Source organism: Xiphophorus hellerii, chromosome 15 (genome assembly GCF_003331165.1).
Source record: "Xiphophorus hellerii strain 12219 chromosome 15, Xiphophorus_hellerii-4.1, whole genome shotgun sequence".
NCBI lineage: Eukaryota > Metazoa > Chordata > Actinopteri > Cyprinodontiformes > Poeciliidae > Xiphophorus > Xiphophorus hellerii.
This window is the reverse complement of record NC_045686.1, coordinates 18,730,528-18,749,610: the sequence shown is the minus strand read 5'-3', so window position 1 is coordinate 18,749,610 and position 19,083 is coordinate 18,730,528. Positions and strand designations below refer to the sequence as shown.

General features: G+C 41.4%; 1 protein-coding gene across 1 annotated transcript in view; it reads left to right on the top strand.

The window, feature by feature from the left end:
* Window positions 1–3,569: 3,569 nt before the first annotated feature.
* opn8b (opsin 8, group member b) overlaps window positions 3,570–19,083 on the top strand; it is a 23,359-nt gene continuing 7,845 nt past the window's right edge. Inside the window, exons 1-3 of the mRNA XM_032585003.1 lie at window positions 3,570–3,963; window positions 12,078–12,371; window positions 14,775–15,100. Of these exons, the coding sequence (XP_032440894.1) occupies window positions 3,894–3,963; window positions 12,078–12,371; window positions 14,775–15,100 (690 nt within the window). The 5' untranslated portion in view covers window positions 3,570–3,893. The remainder of the gene's footprint in view (window positions 3,964–12,077; window positions 12,372–14,774; window positions 15,101–19,083) is intronic.

The window sequence follows — 19,083 nt, the reverse complement described above, 5'->3', positions numbered from 1 at the left end:
TGGATCAGACGTATTATAATCTCCCCATAATGCCCCTTCTTCTCAGAAAACAAAAAATACTGCTAAATACTACATCCCCAGATGATCTCTGAAACAATTCCCTAATATCTAATTTATTTTTATTCCTACTTAAATCTTTAAGTAACACCTCTCTTTCGTTTATCGTTTTACCAGTTAGCGCCAGAGTACGTAAACAAGAGGTTTTTTTCAACTTTTAGACCTCGACAGCACCACATGCTGCCAAAAACGAGAATTACAACCGGAACGTGAAATAAAATAAAAACGGGTTTACAAAATAAATGTTTGCCGGTACCAGTTTTTCACTTGGTTACGTTCACTTAAAAAAATCATAGTAATCTGAACAACACATTTCGACATTTTTTTTTTTACAGGCATTGGCGTTGAATCCATGGATATCCTTCCTAGAGGATGAAAATATTTAGCCAACTGTTTAAAAATCCTTCAGCATTGCTGTTCCAAGTCACAAAATGAGCTGGCTGGTCAGGAGTGAAACCTCGTGAAAGGCTACCGGCTGAGCCAACAGTGGCGTGATAATACCTGAATCAAAAGAAAGGCTCGTTACCAAGTCCTTGCTACATTTAATGGCATCCTGAAGAAGTAATTCAATAATTTGATTCAGCTGTGTTGGAGCAGGGACGCATCTGAAACCTGCAGGACAGTAAATCTCAAAGACTAGAGTTAGAGACCCCTTTTATAGATAGTTTTAGACAGATTAATTAAACCCTCTACCTCTCTCTACCACGGGGTGTATTTCTTTGAACAATTGTGCAAAACTCTGCTCCACCATGCAAACATAAGCCAGTGTGTACAAGAAATTACACACACACACAAAAAACCCTTGAGGCAAGTTCTCCTTACAAAGCAATGGCAAAACTCACACTGGCACACACTGAACTGGAAAACAGAACAATACTGGCGGCTCAATTGTATAACACGCTTCCCGCTCGGTGGTTGTGTCATGGATAATTTGGGGGAAAATCTCTCATTATTTACAACCTTGTCATACAAGTCATCCCTCAAACTTGTCAGCAGTGAAATCACGTCACTGTTGAGAAGAAATGTTTGAATGCCTGGGAGTCAAAGGCCAAAAAAAAAAAAAATCCCCTTACAATTTACTTCTCACACACTGGGCTCCATCTGGAAAAAATATATATGTTAAAGTGACTTTCCTTGTAAGGATATAAACGGGGTAAACAAGGTACTGGTAATGCGAGAGACCACGTTTCACTGCCGTTAATGACTTCACAAATTCACTCCGGAATGGAAATTTGATGGACGTTTTGCATCCAACTCTCTCTATAACTGAATAAGACTCTTTCTGTACCAGCAGAAAATAATTTGCAAGTTTTTGACTTGGTCATGCCAAATATGCGCCCTCTCCACCTCTGAAAAAATTGCATTTAATAAGTCCTCCTGCAAAATGTTCCTTTATTTTTTTCTCTCTCACAGCACATTTTTTTTCTTTGCACTCTGAAATTGCGCCGCATCCATTTAGAGGCAGTTTCTATGCAGAGGCACTAGAAACTCATTAGAGCTGAATGTGTAGTTAGACGTCTTGTCCGTGGTCATCTAGACATTACAGCTGGGGGAGATGAACGTTGAACCAAGATGGCCACTTTTCCCCGGTGAGCTCCAGGCACCTTATTTGATGAATGAGGCAGTAATTGTGGACGTCCTTGCAGATAGAAATTATGGTCATTGTAGGCCCACCATAATGGATTTCTGAGAAACAGCAGCTGGTGACAAAGTAGGAATATATATAATAGGGAAAAAAAAGAAAAAAAAAAAAAGGAAGACAGCCTTTTTAACACTTATCCCAGTATTTTTTTATATAACTACTTCGATTTCAGGACAATCAAAATGCTTAGAAGCTGAGAAAAAACTCTAACATGCAGTTAAATGTTTAGAATACTGAAGCAAAAATATCTAATTTGATCCAGCAGTGCAGGCACAAAGAAGAAATGACTAATTCTAGAGCCCCCTAAGCTATCGCAGCCTTTAACGACGCCGTGAACCACGCGCTGTGTGGAAACTCCTGGAAACGACGGATTACACGGAGCGTCTTACAGGACGGCAGGTTATGTTTTCGATTACTGGCCGCGGAAAAAGGCCTCATTCTCTGACGTCCAGCCAGAAGAAACAGTGAACTGAGCCTGGAGCCTAACTGAGAAACCTTGAATTCTCGTAATGTTCATAAATGTGAACAATGTTATGTTCACATTTATGTGAATTTAGATCAAGATTTTGACTGGATATTCTAAAGCCAACTATGCTTTAGTTTAGGCTGACCCTAAACTGCTTGTTTTAGGGTCAGCCAGTTCTCCCTCCAGGACCTGTACAGCTACATGTTTTAAGAGTTCAGACATCAAATGTATCTTAATATTCATTGACACACACAGTGGAAACCGTCTTGCAAATGCCAGCCAATAGCATGTCAGGCCATTAGCCACACGTTTCAGAAGCTGTATTTTCTTTGGAATATTTCAGATTTTCTCTACAAAAAAAATTAGAGAACATGTGGGTTTTCCAGAAATTACTTGAAATTATGTTCTCCATAAAAATCCGCAAACAGCCGGAGATCCATTGTATTCCTCCAGGCTGATTTTCCTGTGTTTCCTGGTGTCATCTGACCAGAACACTTTCACACGTTTCCCCTCTGTAGCCTTCACATTGGATTCCTCATGAGTTTCTTTCAACAGATTCTTCTCATTGCTCCTCCATGAATGCCAGATTTGTGGAGTGCCTGACTAACTGCTGTATTGTTTGCAAACCTGACTTGTGACGCCGTGGGTCTGTCTCTCTTCAGCTTCTCCACAACTACCAAGACACTCTAAACTGCTCCATTCATTTTTGCTCTCCTCTCCTTTCTTGTTGTTGTTTGAAGGGTCGAGGAAAAGGAAACTTTTATAAGGCCCTGTCATGTTTAGATGTGTCTACAGGATGGGAGAGTTTAGTGGAAGGAAAAAATCCACAAGCAGCAGAAACAACTGCAGCCTTCTGACGCCCACACATTTGGGAAAGATTCACATGGCTTAGACTGTGTTAGGTTTCAATAGCTGATTTAACGAACATGACGTCATTTTTGCTTGTATTGGCCAGCAGACTCGCCTGATCTAAAGTCCACGGAGAATCTGTGCTATTGTCAAGAGGAAGATAAATAGACTAAATAGATAAATAGACTGGAGCCAGGCTGGTCCACAACACACTGCATTGATTAATTCGGGCACCAAATGCTGGGATTTCTGCATCGAGAACGTTTTTGTTGTTGGTCTTTTGTCAAAATCAAATTTTGGGTATTTATTAGCTGTTATCCAAATTCATCCAAATGAACCAAAAAAATATATATAATATTTCAATATATCCCTCTGAGTTTAATGGACGTGTATTTCATTTTTTTAGCTGACTTTTTATGAATTAAATTTACATTTCAATCATATTCCAATGTGTCAACCTTTAATGTGAATTAAAGTGGTCTCTAGGGGAAGACTGGGAGGGGGGAGGGAGGATAAACGGTCGCAAAGATCGTTAATGCGTCGGGGAAGCAACGCTCTTCCCTCTGCTGAGTCACTTCCAAGAGGTTAGACTCTTGTATCAAAGCTCGTCCCTCCTCCTCCTGAAGGTTAAGTCACACTGTGGCACCAGGGGGAGACTTCAGTTGGCAGCGCTGCCGCTTTACGCACGATCTCCCCTGGTCGCATCTGGCCGGCTGTGCGCGCACAGCCGCAGCCTCCTGTCTCCGCTCCCTGCGTGCGGACAAATGGATGCGCCAGCAGCACCTGCAGCGGCACACTTTCACGCGAGGATCCTTCCTTTCTAAATAAACGCCTGTATTTTTATTTATTTATTTTAATCTATTTTTTCCATCTTTCCAAATGGATATTTACGCCTCAGCTTTGTCACCGGCGCTGGACATCGGCGCAGGCTGCTACCTGCTGGTTTTAAGTAAGTAGAGAAACGAATTATAATAGTTTTTTGGTTTTTTTGTCGTTTACGCATTATTTACGCATTATATTAGTACTTTACTTCGAAAGTAAAGTACTTTATATTAGTACTTTACTTCGAAAGTACTAATATAATCGAAAGGACACTTTCGATTAAGCAAAAAAACAACAAAACAAAAAAAAAACCCAACAGGTTTCTGTTGTGCTTTGGATCACGTTGTCACATGAGGATTAAGTGACGAGTTCAGCTTTCTGCGTGTCTTGATTATAAATGGTACAGTTCACCTGTTGAAGAAAAAAATCTAACATTTCATCAGTTTTTGCCTAGTTTCAGGAACAAAGGCAGAATTAAGAATAAGTAATAAGGTGCTAAAGCCAGTCAAAATGTCAAAAACCATAAATTGAGCTGTTGGATAAAGTTTGATTTCTGAAATCAGTTTTTTTTTCCTTGTGACATATGTCCTTTCTAAGATTTATTTTAAAAAACCACTACTTTCCAGCATTGACCCACACCAACCACTTCAGTGGGTACAGACCTCCTTTTGCACTCAGAATTGCCTCAGTTCTTCATGACATAGACTGAACAAGACGTCGAAATAATATGTTGCATATTATTGAAGTGATGCCATCGCAGCGTTGGTGCAAATCTATCAGCTGCTGATCCGCAATGAGAATCTCCTGCTACGCCACATCCCAAAGACGTCCCACTGGATTCGGATCTCATTTTCTCAATCTGTTGATGTCCAACTTTGGTAAACTTGTGTCGGTCTTCTGTTTCTAGCTGACCGGAGTGGCATCTGCTGTGGTCTTCTGCTGCTTTTCACTTCACTTCTAATCTGGGGTCGGGAGGGCTGCTGGTGCCCATCTCCAGCGTACGTTCCGGGCGAGAGGTGGGGTTCACCCCGAATAGGGCAACACAGAGACAGACAGGACAAACAACCATGCACACACACTCTCACACCTAGGGAAACTTTAGAGAGAGACTGTGGGAGGAAGCCAGAGTACCCGGAGAGAACCCACGCATGCACAGGGAGAACATGCACCATGCAGAAAGACCCCGGGCCGGGAATCGAACCCAGGACCTTCTTGCTGCAAGGCAACAGTGCTACTAAATGCACCACTGTGCAGCCCTCACTTCAATCCACTTTTTTTTTACGCCCTTCTGATGCTCAATTTGAACTTCAAGTTGTCATCGCCACATCTAGATACCTACATACATTAAATTGCTGCCATGTGATTGCCTGCTTTACTATTTGTGTTAGCAAGCATTTTAAAAGGCATAGCTAATAAGTAGAGAAGATATATATATATATATATATATATATATATATATATATATATATATAAATTAAATGGATTTCGGAGCACTGCTTGCCCTTTTTCACAGCGTCTTAGACAAGAAATGAGGGACGGCTGTGCAGGAAAGCTCCTGAGGTTGAGAATCAAACCCTGGATAACTGCTATATCAAATACTATAAACCAAAGTTTAGTTGAAACATAAGAGGCAATTATAGCTAAACTACTTGGCAGAAATGTTGGCAATATTTGGTGGAGATGTGAACTGTTGTCCCAGATCTTTTTTACTGCAGGTTGAGCCTCAACGTGTTACTTTGCCCCTACTTGAAGTAGAGTTAGGGTTTGTAAAATAAAAAAAAACTCCTTTCCACAGCTGTAGAGTCAGAAGAGGGAGATGTTTACGCTTGTTTAATGCTGAGGGCTTTGCTGGGAGTTTGGGATGTTCTGCCCATTGGTGTTTTAAGGAATCTTGAGAAGGATCTGGGAAAGACTTCTTGGCATAAAGTCAGGTTTGTTTCTGCAACCAGGCCTGGGATTTGAAGCTGATCTTGGGTTGTGGTGGGATTCCAAGTGGTAGCCATGAGGAGGCTGTTTAGGAGTACAAACATTTGGGTTGCATCTCACTTCCACGCAGGCCGATGTTGTTCTGTTAGTGTCTTCAGACTATGATCTCCAGTCGGCTTTTCAGCAGATTGTTAAGCTGTTGGAATGACAAGCCTTCAAGTCGGAGGTCATGGCTCTCAGCCAGAACGGGATGGATTGTTTTCTTCGGGTTTTGAGTCTGTCTCTACCTCTGGAGGCTGGACAGATTAAAACCTCTTGTGCAGCAATTCAGGCACTGCTCAAATCTGTAAAGGCTAATAAAAGCTGAGCCTAAAAGCAAAGCTCTCGATTTTACAAGTCGTGTCTCGTCCTTCCTTTTACACAAGGTCATAAGATGTGGATAATATCTGACATGAGAAGATAATTGATGGATGCATCGACGTGTCAAGAGGGTCGAAAGTTTAGTTAAGATGGATTAAAGTAAGAATAGTGCACTGTGTGAACAAGGTTGGGACTATAATCACTGGTAATGAACAGAGGTTGATAATTCCTGAATGCTCTTGCTGATATCAGCTGAAATTAAACCTTACAATAGCAAACTCTAATGTTAGAGGTCAAAATATTTTAGCGTGACTCCTCGTCTGATAGTGAATCCAAATGTAACTTCAGTTACACAGCAGGATCTGAATCCTTCCTCCACTGTGAGTCTAGTCGTGTGACGAAGCTCCAGAAGGAGGAATCAAAATCAGCTAAGATGAGAGAGGCTTTGATTTTCACACAGTACATCTGCCTGCTACTCCGACACAAGCAGAACCAAAACGGCTTTCAATAATAATAATAAAAAATCATTGTATTAATTAGGTTTTCACCATTTCTAAGGATGGTGAAATCTTCACGTGAACTCAAATATTCAGCTTATAAATGCATTTTGGGACTCTGAAAAAGGCAAATTATCCAGAGAGAAGCTACTACAAGTAAACTCTGAGGCATGTTTTTAAGAGACTTAGAGCGCGGCGCCACTTCGCTCGCCGAAAGTCGTGCGTCTCAGTTTAACTCGATCCACCTTAAGCTTTATTAATAAGACTTATAAAAAAAATTGGACTAATGTGCATTATAATACAATGGTGTGCAAAAGCCTGGTTGAAACAAACGTTAAGAAGAAATGATTCAATAAAAAGTGTAACAATAAACTAACCGCTTCAGCTCAACCGAGCTTAAGGTCAAGGAAAATAAATATTGTGTCTCAATGACCTTTATTCTGCGGTTTAGTAGATAGAAAAGAAGGCAGAAAGAAGAGGAAGTTGAGCATTAACAGCTCCAGGCTTGAACGTAAATCCATGAAATCTTCATTGATGATTGCTGGCCCTCCGTACGCGGGGCACCTGCTCTACCCAAAGTGGCACTCGGTGCCCCAGAAATAGCACGTCTTTAAAATTTAAGATTTATTCATCTCTAAGGCGGGTTCAGATCTGATGCGCCATGGCAGGCTGTCCCAAAACCCAGCGGCCACCTCGGTCCCCTGTGGTCTGCAGCTTGATTCTAACAGACCCAAGTGTCCTGCAGAGTTGTTGTTTTTTTAAAAAAATACAACAATTTAGCAAAAACACTCAGGTGCCAGTCCATTAGGAGCTCTAAATCCTTTCGCTTCTGGATATGGAACGCTAAACACGGCTAATGCTTTGAAATGAGACGTAGCAATAAAGTCAGACTGAACTAAACTTCTGGGTCAGCCTCCGGTGCTGGCAATGCAGAAAGACAGTAAGAGGCAAGTAGCTCACATTTTCTGGCAAGACCCATCAGGATGCAGATCATGAAGTGTCTCTGTGACCTTTAATGGCCCGGGCTTTTCTACTTTTGAGCTTTGTGAGGTTTTGAAATAAGCAAGGGCAGTGAGCGGGAAAATGTTGTGCATTTTGTTTGTTTATCATGAATAAATGGTGAGAGGGAGAATGTTTTGCTTGCTTTTTTCCTTTTTTTTTCTTCAAATTTTGAAATGAACGTACAATTATGTGAAGCTTATGGAAAGAGACCAAAGACAAGTTTATGCATGTATGTATTATATTTGTTGCAACCCTGACTGACCTAAAACAATAGCTAAACAGTTCAAATACATGCTTAAAATAACCAAAATTAACATTTATGTCGTGATGAAGTCGTTTAAAAAGCATCGAAACCTATTAGAGTAAATGATGCAGGTGCCACTGTGCTTGTTTTTAAAATAGTAATGTACAGTTATACTTTTTACCATTTGCCTTTATGCTAATGCTACATCCACTCACCACCACTGGAGTTGGTAGAACGTTATAAAACAAACGGATGTATTGATTTAATGGAAAGCTCCAATAATCTAAACTTAACAAGGCTTTCCAGGTGTTACTTCTGTTTCATTCCAGTCATTGATAAGGGAACGTATGTACAAGCGCTAAAAACCCGCGTCCTTTTGTTGTCCTAAGCAGTCAAGCTAACGTTGTTTGTCCCCATCGATCCCCTTTTTGTTCTTGCTCAGTGAGTTTTTTGGAGCTATACTGGCTTAGTCACGCTTCCTTGAAAGTAATCCTCAGTGAGCTGGAAGTTGATTGGGCCACTGAGCTCTGTGCTTTATAGTCCCAAGGTGGCTCCTTGGCGAGGTTCAGGGCTAAAGATTCATTCCAGGCTGTGGTAGAAAGTGTTGAAGCTTAATATCGCAGTTTTAAGGAACAAGACGGGGACATTTACTCTTTATATGCCAGATAAGTCAAAAGTACCTGCCTTGGAAAATTATTCATGTCCTTGGAACTTTTTCACATTTTGTTACTTTACAACCACAACCTTTGAGATAATTTATCGGTGACAGTTTATTGGCTGGAGATGACGGTGGGCTTCCAGATATCTGACTGCCTGTGTCTAGAATAACACACAGTTTTAGTCCATATACCATTAAGGCTGAAGCCCAGAAAGTTCAGCTCTGGTTCTGTCTGATCCGACTATTAACTGCGAAAAATCTCAAGAGACATGATTATTTTTACAATGCATTGTAAACAGAGATTCTTTTGTCTCTTGGGTGTTTCTTTGTTGAGGCGTATTTTCTAGTCAGGCAGGACAATACAAATGAAACAGCAAGTATCATTTGAAGATTTTGCCACAGCAGCATGACGGGATGTCACAGTAAATGTTCGAACATCCTAATTAGTGCGTTAACTGTTGCCGCTAAATTAAAAACCCAATTAAATTCTGAAGGCGGTTCTCATTCTAGTTTTTGGACTGAACCCAGACTGAACCTCTAGTTGTTTAAAGTTAAAAGAGTAGTTGCAATGGTGACCTTTTTAGTAAAAGGGGAAGAAAGATAAATATAATAATAACAATTAAGAAAACTGAACCTGAATGCCTCTGCTTCATACTAAAGAGCAAAAGAGAACCGACACGCAGAAGCTACATGTGATGTGCTGCAAGCTTGTCAGGTCAAGATTAAAATATTTGATATGTTATTAAAATTTTTAAATCTTGTATGATTAACTCTAAAATTATGCCTTCACTTGGCTCACAGGTGGATGTGTTCTCTTCAACAGTTTGAAGATATGGTTTGATTAAAGAAGGCAGCATATAGAACAATATTTGTTAGCAGTTTTCAGTCTATTTTGCTACACTGCTAGCTGGCATGACAGTTTTACACTCGGCAATGCTTTAGTAATCTGTCCATTAGCCACCAACAGCACAGTTTTACCCTCACATGGAGAATAAAGAAAAGCTTTTTTGCAATCGGAGTGTTTCTCCTGCACATCACAAGCCTGGAATCATTTAGCATAAAACCAATCACTTTTTAATATTTTCATTTGTTTACGTTCTTTCTGTATTTCATACATTAAGTCAACTGCTGCATTACTTACCATTTATGCTGAAGTTTTACTGTTTGTGGGCTAAAGTAAATTAAACCCACAATGTTTCAGGGTCCTAACACTGTCTCTGATGCGCCCCATAAAGTAATTAAACACTTTCAAGTATAGTAGTTACTACGGTGAACCAAACAAAAACCATTTTTGCTCTGTTTGTGGATGTTTAGTAAGTCACTTCATAGGACACCATCATGACATGGAGACAATATATGACATATGATTTAGCATAATGAGGATGATGATAGTGACAGGGCCCGCCCATCCATCCATCCATCCATCCATCCATCCATCCATCCATCCATCCATCCATCCATCCATCCTCCCGTTATGAGAATGATGGAATACCCAGAAAAAACACACACACCTGCATAAGGAGGACATGCAAAATGCACTCAGAATGGCCTGAAAAGCCAGATCCATGTGGCCTTATCAGATTCGCACAACTGATGCAAAAGGATCAGAGACTTAATCTGTCTAAAGTCCAGAGAATATGCAGCCAAGCTGTCTAACTTCCAGGACTCTGCCTCATGCAGTGAAGACATAAACGCCAATGAAAATGTAGGACACAAAAGGAAAACATCCTGTTAAGTTATCGCTATTTCCTCTTGTAATAATAATCACCATAGTGACGGCGGCGAGTTTAACACTTTTCCAAGATCTGTCCTGGTTTGTCAAATACCCCAGTTAAAACTGCAGGTTGAAAAGAACAAGTGTGACCTTTGTAAGCTAAAGTGGTGATTTGCTCATTGTTATTTGCCACTGTTAGATGTTTTCTAAGATCCAGATTTACACGGCTAAGGAATGTGGAAGCAGATCGTGTCGGCGTTACATAAATCTAATTGTGCTGAAAAAATAAAGCAGATTAGGGATTTGTAGTCATTTTCAGTTAGATTTGGAAATCTGTTCAAGTTCTAAAATAGCTGTGAAACTCAGCACACTATTAAATCGCATGTTTGTTTGTTTTGTTTTTTACCATAAAATACTCATAACAAGGATTTGGTTATTGTTAAAGGAACAGAAATTGTCTAATCCTCTGTAAAATTACACCAACATTCCCTTTCTTTTTGTTGTTTCTGGTAATTATGTGGCCGTGTTTGTCCTGCTTCACAGGAAGGACTTGCATCTAGCACTTCCCACCTCGTGTTTGTTTGACACTTTCCTTCACCTCTCGGGGCATTACACGCTCGACTGATCGGCAGTCTCTGAAAACAGACTTGGTATTTTCTTTAAGCTGTGACGGGGTGCGCTCGGTCATTGTTCCGCTTGTTGTTTGGTCCTGGAGGAACAAAAAAAAAAAAAAAAAATCTGGTGTCTCATAAACAAACAAACCAAATCGATAACCAGTCATAAATCAGTGTACTGCTTAGCGATCAGTAAGCGATGTGTCCTGATTCGAGATGCGTAGGGAAATTGTTTGTTTGCGTGAATTTTAAGCTTGATCAGCCATCAGACAGTTTCAGGCAGAGATCTGCATGGCGGCAAATCTGTTTGAAGTAAATTCAGTCACCTGAACCGAACGGCTTAAAGACGTTTAGATCGAAGCTTTACACTGTTTATCGGAAATGTTCAGCGTTATTGATCCTTCGCCCAGAAAGATGTGTGTTTTTGGAATATGCCCAAAAGAACTGTCAACTTACATCAAAAGAGTCCAAACCATTGAAGTGGGATTCCTACAAGCTGCAAGCTAAAAACACAAACTGTCACCAAGTATTTTTGGTCTAGTTTCTAGTGAAAATATCTTAACACTCTTGAAATGAGATAGAATCAGCTTACAAGGAAGTTTCCAGTAAGAAGGAGAAAGCTTGTTTTGAGTAAAGAACTTCTTAATATTGATGAAAAAGTGCTGGTTCCACTGGCGGAAAACTTATGATATGAAAAAATGTCTTTCTGCCAGTGAAACTTGCACTGGTAGCTTTTATGAATATTAAAAAATGATTGACCTAAAACAAGCTCCTTTTTCTTGATGAAAAGTTACTGTAAGTTAATTTGGTCTTATTTCAAGTGTACTAAGATATTTGCACTGGAAACTAGTAGGCCAAAGATAGTTGGTGAGATTTTGTGTTTTTGCAGTGTAGTAGGTTTCATTGCACTGAAAAAGTATAAATGCGATAGGAATTTACATAGAAGAACTCTTCAGCTTTATTGGGTTGGAGAATCTCAGCAGTAAAAGTCCCTGTGATCCAGCTACAACCTACCCATGCTTTTCTCAAACATCTGCCCATTGACTGGTCGGTTCCCTGTTCAGCACAAACTGAGTACAGAAAGAATCTCATTGTGTTGTGGCTTAGTTTAGCCATTCCGACGCCTTTCTGACTCCCAACAGCATCCGTTTCTGAAACATTACCATACGAGTAGCTTTGAATCAGACAATGATCAGACATCTGTCTCTGTCTCCCGTTTGCCTCAGCCGTGCTCTCCACTGTGGGAAACCTGCTCGTCCTCATCATGGCGTTCAGAAGGTCGTCCCGTATGAAGCCGCCGGAGCTGCTCAGCGTGAACTTGGCGGTGACGGATCTCGGCGCGGCCGTCACCATGTATCCCCTGGCCGTGGCCTCGGCCTGGAGCCACCACTGGCTCGGCGGAGACGTTTCCTGCATCTACTACGGTCTGGCGGGCTTCTTCTTCGGCATTGCCAGTATCATGAACCTCACCGTCTTGGCCGTAGTGCGCTTCATTGTGTCCCTCAATCTGCACTCTCCCAGTAAGTCATTTAATTTAAAAAAAAAACAAAACAGGTACCGGTGAATTGAAATTCATTGTTTTAAATAAAGTTCTTTGCAGTTTGCAACATCAAACATCTGTTTTCACAATCTCTACAGTCCAGATTATTTAAATCTCATGGCAAATGAAGAAAACAGATGATTTCCACCACGCCAGTTCTGCTGCTTCCATACGATTTAAAAGGGTAATTAGGGAGCTAGGAGTGGCAAACCAAATGCGCTCGATTAGCTGATAATCAATAAGACCATCTCGGTAGATGCAGGGGCTCTGGTAGGTTACTTCTCTAGTGGTTAAAACAAAGTCAAGGCTGACAAATTGCATTATTGAGGTCTGGGAGTTCATTTCTGAACAATAGTCAGTCTATCAATTTACAGCAAGAAAGACATTTAAGTCCATTTCCAATCTTCCCAGGAGTCAATGGTCCAGAGAATTCACCCCGAGGTCAGTCTGTGCAAAATGGCAATTAAAAAAACAAAAAAACAAAGAGCTTCATCTTTAGCTCTTTAGTCAGGAAGGTCAGGGATATAAGCCCAAAGAAACCCATTACCTGATATCCACTGGTTGTAAAGAGGCGTAAAAGGCCCAATGCAAACATGTTACAGTTCATTATAGAACAATTTTTTAAAAAAGCTTGCTTTTAAATGGCTGCCAAGACAAAGCTGAGATTGACGTGAATATGTGTGGTCATAACTCCCAGCAGTATGTTTGGAAAAATAAATAGTTTCTTGTTGAAATCTTCTGTAGGAGATATTAAAACTCGGGACGTATAAACTTGGGTTGCATCTGTCGGACATCAGGGTGGCAGGATTTTGGCTCGGTTGTCGTCGACACATATTCAACGTCAAAAAGTTGCCAGCGAAGAAGAGAGAATACAAACAACGCGTTGCCCAAAAAGTCCGGCTTTTCCCTTCGATTGACGTGTGATAACGCTTTTGCCTCGGCTGGCGCATTCGGTTGCTTTTGTCAAGAATGAGATCATCTCTGTCAGGGCTGCCAGAGTAACTCTGTGCAGAACTAAACCTAGGACTGAACCCCACAGAAAAGAAAAGGGCAGACAACCACAAGCACGCAGTCACACCTGGCAGAGCTGCAGAGTGGCCAATGCAACATGCATGAGCCTGGAGTGTAGGAGGAAGGTGAAGCGCACGGAGCAAACCCACGGAGCAAACCCACGGAGCAAACCCACGCCTGCGCCGGGAGAACCTGCGTCACTCTGTAAGCCAAGGGTTACAAAAAAAGAAATAAAAAATCTCGAGAAAACTGTGTTGGCAGTACACTAATAAAACAGATGTAATTAGTTTTTAGCAACAACAATGACAGCGTGGAGACAGTGTCACCTTGGAGGAGGACTCATCAGCACACAGCTCCCTGGTAAACACTAGAGAGATGAGTGGCGAAGCGACAAGGAGGAAATCAAATTGCCTCTTTATTGCCTCTTCTTTTGATGGCAGAAACAAATGTGAAGTAGCCTGTTAGGAAAAAGACGCATCAAAAGAAATGTTTTTCTTTTTTCTCATTAAGAAAAATTGCTCACAGTTTCCCAGGGAGGGTGAATCCAGCTTCAGAGGGCGCTCCAGGTCGTGTTCAGCGGGGATGTTGAAATTTCCCAGTTACAAGGACAACCGGAAGGCATCATTACACCCTGCTATGAGACACTGGATTTTTTTGACTGGTCTTGACTGGTGTGATAGATCTGTGTATATATAGTGAAGCATAATATGTAGTAAGTAAAAGTATATACACATTATACACTTAATTTTTAATTTATTTCAAACAGACAAAAAGTAAAAGCAGGAAAAGAAATCAAATTTAAAAAAAACTTACCCTGCCCTTTGACATGCAATATTACATTCTGATTTCCTGCCGCTCTCAAACTCACAACCTGCAAACATTTAAATCTCCCAACACCAGATAAACTCTTAAATTATTCCCACATTGAACGGCTCCTACACATCACATTCTCATCCTTTAACGTGCAATAATTTATACATTTTTAATTTCATCAATAGCATTTCTGGTCTGAGACCCCTATTCTAGACAGCATATTTCCCCAATAAGCTCCTACGTCTGTTCGCTGAAAACGACCTATTTGCGACAACTCATGCATTCTACAAATGAAATCAGTCGATAGAGACACGCAAGTTAATAAATAAGGGGCGGCCATAGAAAACGGTGTGAATGCTGTTATGACTCAAACTGACCCCTCTGACAATGATTTCACGGGTTGCAAAGGATGTTGCATTTCCTTTACTTCGCAGACGTTTCTTTCCAAATTGATTCTGGTTGTACAGTTAAGGTGAAAGACCGTGACTGTTGTACAAATTGATGAAAAATACCCAGTATTTCTCTCTCTCTCTCTCTCTCTCTCTCTCTCTCTTTGCAGAGGAGAAGATCAGCTGGAAGAAGGTGAAGATGCTGTGTATGTGGACCTGGCTGTACGCTCTGGTCTGGGCTCTGTTCCCCATTCTGGGCTGGGGCCGGTACGGGCCGGAGCCCTTCGGCCTGTCCTGTTCGCTCGCCTGGGGACACATGAAGCAAGAGGGCTTCTCGTTTGTCGTCTCTCTGTTCTCCGTGAACCTGCTCGTGCCGAGTGTCATCATCATTTTCTGCTACTTCGGCATCGCCATGAGGCTTTACTTCACCTACAAGAAGTCGACAAACAGCAACCACGTCCCCAACATCATCAAACTCCACCGGAGGCTTCTGATAGTAAGTCACTCCGCGCCGACACCGCTGTGACCGATTCGGCGTCTTTGTCAAAAATAAAGCTCTTGTGCGTTTTGAAATTATTAGTTTTGCTGTAGCTTAATTTTATGCGATAAAACAACACAAATGATTTTCTGAAAGATGCTGTGTGCATATTATCTAGTCTCCCTCTCTCCGATCCCCCCGCACCCCCAAAAAAATCCAGTCCAACCAAATGCAGCTTAATCTCAATGTAAATACAATGTCCCGTGAAAGCCTCAGATGTTTGCTAGAGAACATTAGTGTAGCGCCCCTTTGCCTACATTGCTGGCTAAACGTCCAAAACCATGTAAAATAACCAAATACGGGGCGCCCTGAGTTCCTATCATTAAAAGGTGATAATCTGTAGTAGTTATTATCGGATTAGTTATGAGTTCCCTTATAGAATCTGTTACTGAAATAATGAATTGAAACAGTAAATGTCTTTCTTCTTTTTACTATGAAAATATATTTCAAATGAAATTACCCTGAATGTAGTAAAATGAAATATCTTACATTTGTAAATAAACCATAAACACATTTGAAGGAATGGGCACAACTTAAAATAACTCAAATTACCTTTAAAGCAATGTACAGTCAATAAGGAATGTGTCTTAACTCAAAACCTTACAATTAAAGTTTCCCTTTAAAGTTCAAAAATCAAACCCTCGGTGTACATCAGTCACTTTCAGGGCATTAACAAACAAATACAACAAACAAAATCATCAGAGTCATTAGTAAATCCTAAGCTATGCCGGCTTTATAATAACTAAAATGACCCAAAAAGTACGTTGCAGGCCTGAACGTCGCTTGAGTGCGTTGGGGCCTGGAAACTTAAACACTGGCCGCTTCACTCAATGAGCAAACAAAAGAAATTGACTCGGTACCTGACTCGTTGCGTTTAGAAGTGAAGAGTACAGCGTTCACGTGCTCACAGCGTGGATCTGTCGTGGCTCGTGGCTCCGCACGCGCCTCCTGCATGGACTCCCGCAGCACTGAATCTCCCGGTCCCCACCGTGTAGTCGATCTCGGTCGCCTTTTCCAAACGAAACCACAACTCCTCCGGTGTCCAAGACGATTCTCGCCTCCAAGTTCACAAAGAACAGCAGTGGTGTGGCTCCCCGACGCGGTAGCCAACCCTCCTCACTGTCTTTTAACCTAGCCTGCTCTCGCGTGTGTCGCGTCAGTTTTCACAACAGTCCAAGCTGCGACTTCTTGAATAAAACAGAGGAAAAGTGTCCCACCGCACATAACCAAAGTCCACTGCTTTAATAAATGTCCTGGCCGAACACTTGACTGCAGCTGCCTTTCCTTAGCTGGGAAAGTTTTAGTTTAGCTTATGCTAACTGGGAGGAACAACCGAGCAGACTGTCTCCGTCGAACTCTCTCTCTTTTTTTCTCCCCTTCCAATTGCGCAACCAGGATCAGTATCCTTAACCAATTAGAAACTAGTAAAATAATTTGAGAATTATTAAATACAGAAATAAAATACAAAATTGTACATAACAAAGGCATTTGACATAGGAATATTACTAGTGTTTGGAAATTGCTTTTTAAACGTTTTTAAACATCTTAACCTTTTTTTTCTTTTTTTTTCTTTTTTACCGTTCACAGGAATTGAAATGAATGAACCCAAAATATAACGCAGGCTACATTAGTAAACAAACGGCATCATGAATTCAAGATTAATAAAACACAGGTGTGTTTTCTACCCCAAGAATCTTCAGTTTGCTTCACTTGCTCTGCTCAATGAGGATCCGTCCTTTTCCAAAGACTTTATTTGCTTCTGTTTCACCATCGTGTGATTTCCATCCTGAACATGGTTTTAATGTCGGGACAGAAGTTTAAAAGGAATACATTTGAACAGATAAATTAGTTGAAAAAATACCAAGTGTAATGTAATGGAACTATTTTATGTGTAAGGTCACGTTGGAGTAGAACAAGGAAGTGACGTAGAACAAGGAAGTGATATATATACAGGAGAGATGTGTTAAAAGCAGACAACACACTGTTCAGCAGCCCGAGAATGTGCTAGTGTTATGTTCATTATTAAAGACGTTCAAACGCAATACCGGTGACATCCTTGACTCGGCATAACACTACATGGTGTCAGAAGACGTCGGAAGATGGCAAAGTTCCCACCTCCAGAAGCCTTCGATTTTTCACGGCCGGAGCAGTGGCCTGAGTGGCGGCAGCGATTTCAGCGCTACCGGGTAGCCACAAAGCTAAACCTAGAAGACGGCGAGGTCCAGGTCTGTACGTTGCTTTATTCTCTCGGGAAGGAAGCGGAACAAGTGTTCAAGACGTTCACATTCGAAGAAGGGGAAGACGAAGAGGAGTATGGCATAGTTTTAAACAAACTAGACAACTACTTCGTCCCCAAAGTGAACACGATACACGAAAGAGCTCGTTTTCATCAGCGCGCTCAGAGGTCGGGGGAGACCGCGGAGGAATACATAAGAACTCTCCATGAATTAGCAGACACCTGTGATTTTGGCCGCGTTAAAGAAGAAAATATCCGAGACAGATTGGTCATAGGAATACTTGACAAAGAAATGTCTGAGAAGCTGCAAATGATGCCTGACTTAACCCTCAGTAAAGCGGTAGAGCTCGTGAGACAGTCAGAGCAAGTAAAACAGCACGTAAGCGAGCAAGGAGCTAATGCTTGTGCTAACCTGAGTGAAGTGGCTTACAAGCGCCAACAACACCGAGAGAGGCGGACACACAGCGAAAACAAAGCACAGAACACAGGAGGAGTCAAACCAAAACACTATCAAAATGTTAATAAAGGTCGCAAGTGCACAAGATGTGGTCGAGTACATGCAAAGAATGATAATTGTCCAGCTAGGAATGCCGAGTGCAGAAGCTGTAAAAAGCTGGGTCATTTTGCGGTCGTGTGTCGCTCCCGTGTGGTCAGTGAAGTTACTGCACCTGAAAGGAACATTGAAAGAAATGCGACATATTTTCTGGGAGGAGTCACAGACGTAGAAGATTCTTCAAAAGCTTGGACTGTAAACCTGCCAATACAAGGTTCTCACATCGTCTTCAAAATTGACTCAGGGGCTGATACTAGTGTTATACCATCTGAGACATTTGAAAAGCTTGCCTTTAAGCCAAAACTAAGAAAACCGACAAACAAACTAGACAGCCCTGGAGGCAAACTGAATTGTACGGGTTATTTTATAGCCACCACAATGAGGAAAGGCAAAAGATTCAGATTTAAGGTCAATGTGATTAAAGGACCCCAATGCAGCCACCTCCTGAGTCGCAATGTTGCAGTTGCCATGGGCCTGATAAAACGCATGGAGGAAATAAGAGCTCCAGCACAAATCATTGAATCCTGTCCTGATGAAATAGGAAGGCTGAAAATCAAACCTGTTAAGATCACTCTAAGAGAGGGTGCCGCTCCCTATAGTGTGACAACAGCAAGGAGAGTGTCAGTTCCCATGTTACCAAAAGTGAAGAAAGAGTTGGATCGTATGGTAAGCGGTGGAGTGATTCAACCAATCTCAGATCCAACAGAGTGGTGTGCTCCAATGGTGCCCGTGCCAAAGAAAAACAAAGAACAAATTAGAATCTGCGTCGATTTGAAAGAGCTCAATAAAGCAGTCAAAAGGGAAAAGTATGTCCTACCAACGGTGGATGACATCTTGCCTAAACTGGCAGGTGCCAAAGTGTTTTCACTGTTGGATGCTGCAAGCGGATTTTGGCAGATACCACTTGATCCAGAGAGTGCCAAATTAACAACCTTTATAACCCCATTTGGTAGATACTACTTCAACAGGCTACCATTTGGTATTACCAGTGCCCCAGAAATCTTTCAGCGTGAGATGACGGAACTCTTGGGGGGACAAGAAGGAGTAGCGACCTACATGGACGACATACTCATTTATGCAGACACTCCAGAGCAACATGAAGTGAGACTAAAAAAAACATTGGACACACTTAAGGAAGCAGGGTTAAGGTTA